Raw genomic sequence first — 6,614 nt, 5'->3', positions numbered from 1 at the left:
TTATTAAATACAGACTTCCTGCTCAAACATTTCCAAAGTGGTCCTGCATGAGATGTTCCTAATAATAATAATAATAATAATGTAAATCTTAAACCACTTAAAAGTAAAGTGTTTTCCTTCATTGTGGTCATTGAAATTAAAAGATTCAAATAAGAAAGAGAAGTTTTGAAATCAAACAACCTGCTATTTTGAATAGTCCTAATATTTCAATAAAGTATGTGTAAAATAAAATGTGTGTTGCTCAATATTGGTTTGCGATTGAACTTTCCACTGCTAGATCAAACTGTGTTGCGTGGAAAAATCCCTTTAGACTAGAACTACCTTAAAAAAAAAAACAGATCTGAGGATCTCAATTGGACTTTTTCGGTTAAATAAATGTTGAACAGGTAAAGAAACAATTAAATCCTGCAATGTCCAGGTGATGACTGAGGACGAGAGGATACAGTTGACTACAGCAGCTTTTAAAGCCGATGTTTGTACATATTTTGTTTTTTAAAACATATAAAAGCAGATAGGACTTCACCAAGAGTCATGTGGTCTGAACATTTTGCAATGCCAGAGTCAAGTAATCGAACAATACTACAAATACATTATTGATCCTTCAGTGTCCCAATATATTCTCATATATTGTATCGTTACCCCTGTATCGTGATACGCATCATACTGCCAGATGATTGCTAGCTGAGGACGGATTTTTATCTTGCATGCAGCATTGTTTGATCGTGTCCCTAAAAGATTTTAAGAGATTGGATTGTTTTCTTTTTGTTTTTAAATGTTTGTAAAAAATATATATATTGTTTAACTTGAAAGTGAAATAAGGTTTGGTAGATGAACATCAGTGCAAACATTTGGTAATACATGTGGGGATATAAATTGAAATATAAGAAGGAATTTAAATAAAATACATTTTAATTAAAATATCTACATTCATTTTTCTTCTCTTTTGTATTTCCTTGTTTATTTACGTCTTTATTTTCTTAATTATAGCAGTGGTTATATTCCATAAATGCGGGAACATACTTTGCTGCCATGGTACAAATCCATGCACAGTGCAGCTTCTAACACTTGATGGCGCTCTTCCAACGTCCAGCTATTGGAATAGTTGGTTCACTTCTTTCTAAAGGAACCAGATACTGGCGAAGTCGCAGTATTTTCCAACATCTTTGAGTACAATAGTTAAAGTTATCAAGTTATTGTTGAGCAAAACATTTAATTCCCCTGCATGGTGGATGTAAATAACGGGAAAAAGACATACTTTGATTCCGGTCATAGTTTATTTTAAAACAATACAAATGAAACAATTCCAAAGAAAAAACAACGGTACAACATCAGAATGCTTCGATGGCTCTCGTCCAGCCGCTACCTGATAACAATGTCTGTTTCAAACAAATGGTCTGAGTGGTGAAAATGTGCTCAAGGTCCGTCTGCTGCCAACTCACGAACTCACAGAGTCCACCTGAACCCAGCACCGAGATCAGGTTGGAGATGTTGGTCGAGTCCAACTGCTCCGCGTCTGAAAGCGCGTCATCGTCGGTCCTCATCCGCTTGCACGGCACCGGCGCAAAGTCACAAAAATAAAACTCTGGATCAACAATGTGGAAACTCGTGTCCATCTTCCGCTTCTTGCCGTGGCACTGGTGCGCGCCCTGCGGCTGTTTGGGCTGCGCGCAACAGTCCGAGTGGAAGTACCCGTTAGTGACAGTCGTCACCACATGCGTGTCCAAGTCCAGGACAGTCTTTTGGTTGGCTTGCGAGTTCAGGATAGGTAACTCCCACGACGATTTGTCCGCGCAACTCCAACACGCGTCAGAAACCATAAGGTCAGCGTCACTCGGCGCGACCAGAGCGCACGCAGACGCGTCCTGGTGCGCCACCTCCGCCGGCTGACCGCCGCTGGACTGGTGCGCCCCGCAGTGCCAAGTGTCCGACTCCAGCCCGGTAAAGTTACAGTACAGGTCATCCGCCAACTCCGTGAAGCTCCCCGTCAATTCCAGACGCTTCTCGCGGACTGCGGTGCCATCGTCGTAGTGATGAATCCTCTGCGTTTGCGACAAGTTTTTGCTCATGTACAACTGCCGGGCGTTCCTCAGCACGTAGGTCACCAGCAAGTTCTTGTGGAGCTTGATGCCTCCTCGCTGCGTTCGGGAGCTTTGGATTTTCCTCAAAGAAATAGAGATCAGGTTCTGTGCGTCAAAAGCACACTCCATTCTCACCCGAGGCCAGCCTCTCAGTGCTCCCCTGTCTTTCAAAAAAGCAGCTCTGCCTCTCAGAAAGGAATATGTTTGTCCTCAGTTGAGAACCGTACTTGATTCTGGTAGACTGTGTCCATGGCGCTCCATGTCTTCTCGGTAAGGGCATGGGTTTGCAACTCTCATCTTTCCTTGCCACGCCCTCGTGGAAACATTGTCCAATGGGAGAGAGGCGGTGCTTCTGTTCTACGCAAATATCACCACATGCCTAATTCAGAATGCACGTAGGAAGAGACATGCTGCATTTCTCCTCTGTTTTTAAATCCCCGCGTGGACAGGAGTCATCGGGCTGTAGTGTCAGTGTGCAATTGCGCACCACAGAGGGCACAAACGGTACATGATGTTTGTGAATGGCTGTGGAGGGAAATTGTGGCGTTGTGAGTTTAAACATAAACTCTATACAGTGAAAGCATAGAGCAGCTTTGGTTGATTTAAAATAAACACCTATTAAATTGACCAAGCTGTAAAATCTACAACATAAAATAAGATTAACACATTTTATAACATTGCAGTGAAACATATTAGAAATAATACACACATACGAATAATAATAAACACAAATGTATCAATCAAAGTCGAGCAAGAGAGACCTTATATATGTATTTATTTTTGTTTCAATCAACTAGAAATACATTATTTCATTATTAAATTAACTTCATCATCATCGTCATTTTTATTTTTACCTCAGTGTCATTTTTATTACTCTGTTACAGACAAGATTTGAGACATAAAAAACATATAAGACAAAATTCTATACTTAAAAAAAAAAAAATCCCCAAACTACTAGATTTGTTAATCCGTTTAAGGTTTACTGAATTTAGATGCGGACAAATATAACAAGGTAAACATAACCTCATAGTAACTGAGACTGTATAGAATAGACTAGAATATCTAAGCAAGAAAAGTTTTGTTAAAAAAAGTCATAATGATCAAATATATATTATTTATTCAAATAAAAATATATTTCACGATCATATATATATATAGCAGTACACAACTGAAAGATAAAGAAACCTCCTTTTGTGACACTTCAATAATACTATATGATACTATACTATGAAATGCTTATGTTATTCAAAGATCTTCTATAATAATATATACTATATATTCTATACTATATATACTATACTATACTATACTATACTATACTATAATATTTCATACCCTACCCTACCCTATATTACCCTACCCTACCCTACCCTATATTACCCTACCCTGACCTACCCTACCGTACCCTACACTACCCTACACTATACTATAATATTTCATAGCCTACCCTACCGTACCATACCCTAATATACTACACTATACTATACTATACTATACTATACTATACTATACTATACTATACTATAATATTCACTACCCTACCCAACCCTACCCCACCCTACACTATACTATAATATTTCATACCCTACCCTACCCTACCCTACACTATACTATAATATTACATACCCAACCCCACCCTACATTACCCTACCCTGACCTACCCTACCGTACCCTACACTATACTATAATATTTAATATCCTACCCTACCTTACCCTACCCTACCATACCCTAATATACTATACTATACTATACTATACTATACTATACTATACTATACTATACTATAATATTCACTACCCTACCCCTCCCTACACTATCCTACCCTACACCACTATACTATACTGTACTATACTATACTATACTATACTATACTATACTATACTATACTATACTATACTATACTATACTATTCCCTAAACTACCCTACCCTACCCTACCCTACACTACCCTACCCTACTGTACCCCTCCCTACCCTACCCTACCCTACCCTACACTACCCTTGACTACCCTACCCTACCCTACCCCTATTACACCACACCACACCACACCATCATAGGGTTGCAGGGCAATAGCTTCAGAAAACAGCTTTAAACAACAGCTTTTAACCCCAGAGGAGCTCCCAGGCCAGTTTAGAAGCAACATGTCCCGGGTGCTCTGAAGTACACTAATTTCAGCATCTTGTACCCACATACTTTGCTTTCTTTCAATAACTTGTAGATCGACTGGTATTAGTGTTTAGTATGCTATGCTATGCTATGCTATGCTATGCTATGCTATGCTATGCTATGCTATGCTATGCTATGCTATGCAGTATAATGCTTTACTTTACTATAATATTTGCTATAATTCACTCTATTCTATGCTATACAGACCTATAAAGTACAATATGATACTATGCTACGCTGGACTTTGCCTTTTGGCTTAACTCTTTTACACGAAAGATTGTACAACCTAACTGCAGACACCGGCCCAATCCAACTGTATGTCTCACACTACAATCTTCCCTCACTTATGAACAAGACCGAGAGATAATTGCACTCATTCACAAACCAACTGTAGTATACTGTGCAATGCTATGCTGTCCTACATTATTACTTTTACTTTTACTATTACTATTACTATTACTATTACTATTACTATTACTATTACTATTACTATTACAACCTACTTAAACTGGCTATACTATACTATACTATACTATACTATACTATACTATACTATACTATACTATACTATACTATACTATACTATACTATACTATACTATACTACACTACACTACACTACACTATAGTGTATAGTATAGTATAGTGTGCTGTACAGACGTCTGTGAAAAAAGTTCCCCATAACAAAGATATTAAAATGTCAGTTTTCTGTCATCATAAATGTGAAATCTATTCTATTCAATGTATTCATGTTAACCTAACTGGTTGTTTAAAAGCATCTAAATCATATATGATACTTGGAAGGATGTTTGTATTTAAGGGAGGGAGAACTGCCTCCCTATACTTCACTATACAGTCCACGTTTTCCACTTGCATCAGAAGCTTTGTGAAGGGGTTCCAATGGTATGCGTTATATAAGGGTTTCAGCTTCAGAGCTTCTCTCCTTCAGGCAGACCCTAACCCTCGCATAGAAGCCAGGAGGAGGGGGCTCCGGTAGTATTCCACTGCACTGCACAGTAATGTATCATGGTTTGCTACATGTTAGTATCTGCATTACAGAGAAAATATCCATGTTTAAATCACCTGCCTGTTTTTGAAACATGAGTAATGAAAACAAAAGCATTGTCTCAGAATCATGACACAAGCTCGCTCTGCATGGAGGTATCCTGTCATCCCACATCTGTTTGTGTGTACACACACAGATGGCTGACATCATACCGCACACCTGGATGTGACTTTGATTTCCTGCCAAATAGGTGAATCAGGAGGACAGCCGCTATTACTGTTATCATGTTCTCATAATGGTGTAAATGAAGCGCCGCACGTGTGCTGTCACCAGAGTGTGGCGGGGAGGAGGTATTGATGACGGTGTCATTGTTTGCTCGGGCCTGAGCCATCACAAATAAAGTAGAGCGATGGTGACGCCGGTAAAAGAAGCACATGCTCATTGAAGCTTTCAGTTTCAAACCTAATAGAGAAATGTTTTACTATATGTTGAAGAACTCAAACCCAGTGATGATCAACATTATCCCAGAAGATTTTTTAAAGAGGGCCACATTTGATGAAGAAATAGCATTTAGGAATTAGGATGAAGATTTAACAACTTCACTTTGTGGTTTTTTTTAGTTGACTCATGATCCTGTCGTAAAAAACGAAAGAAAAAATATATATATTTTCTTCTCTCCAGTTAAATAATGCAGAAAATCTGCTTAAGGGAAGCAACATTTCAGGACTTTGGCCCAGCCTGACCTAGCGCCATCTATTGACCAAACCTGCATTTTAGACCTCACATGGGGAAGTCACAAGTTTATTCATAACTTTCATGGTTTATTAAGTCGATTTCAGTGATAACAGAAAACAGATTTGAGTAATTAAAGTAATGGAAATTAAATATTAAACGATTATGGGAGTTGGAAACAGATGTTTTAAATTGTCATCAGGGTTAACACATTTTTTAAAAATGTTTTGCTGTCTGTGGTCTAGAAGGAGCTGATGCTCACATGTCGTACAGTGCAAATAAGAGCCAGAAGGCTATTTCCAAATGCTGACTTATTAAGGTCATAAATATTCAGGGTGAAAAATAAAATAATGAAAATTCTATTTCAAATATATGCATTACTTTTAGTTTCTTTACTTAGTTACTCCTGGATTACACCCAATTCTATATAAACTTTTTTTTGTGTGTGTGATCAACATGGTTTCCAACATCCCAAAAGCATTATATGTATAAAAAATCTTCATCATATTTTGGGTTTGAATTGTCCTGAAGATGTTACCATCTACTCAGATAACGAAAAAAAAGTAATTACATTACCTACAGGTGCAGCTATTTCAAAGTTCAAGACCCAGTGATCGGAACAGAAGAAACAAA

The 6,614-nt window shown here is 38.1% G+C and overlaps 1 protein-coding gene across 1 annotated transcript; it reads right to left on the bottom strand.

The window, feature by feature from the left end:
• Positions 1-1,261: 1,261 nt before the first annotated feature.
• LOC148088282 (immediate early response gene 5-like protein) lies at positions 1,262-2,524 on the bottom strand. The gene has a single exon (XM_087795934.1). The coding sequence runs from the start codon at positions 2,205-2,207 to the stop codon at positions 1,329-1,331; it is 879 nt and encodes a 292-aa protein (XP_087652060.1). The 5' UTR covers positions 2,208-2,524; the 3' UTR covers positions 1,262-1,328.
• Positions 2,525-6,614: the final 4,090 nt, after the last annotated feature.

This window comes from Callionymus lyra, chromosome 1 (assembly GCF_982586985.1).
Source record: "Callionymus lyra chromosome 1, fCalLyr1.hap1.1, whole genome shotgun sequence".
Classification (NCBI taxonomy): Eukaryota; Metazoa; Chordata; class Actinopteri; order Syngnathiformes; family Callionymidae; genus Callionymus; species Callionymus lyra.
The sequence above is the reverse complement of the archived record's forward strand: the minus strand, read 5'-3'. Positions and strand labels throughout refer to the sequence as shown.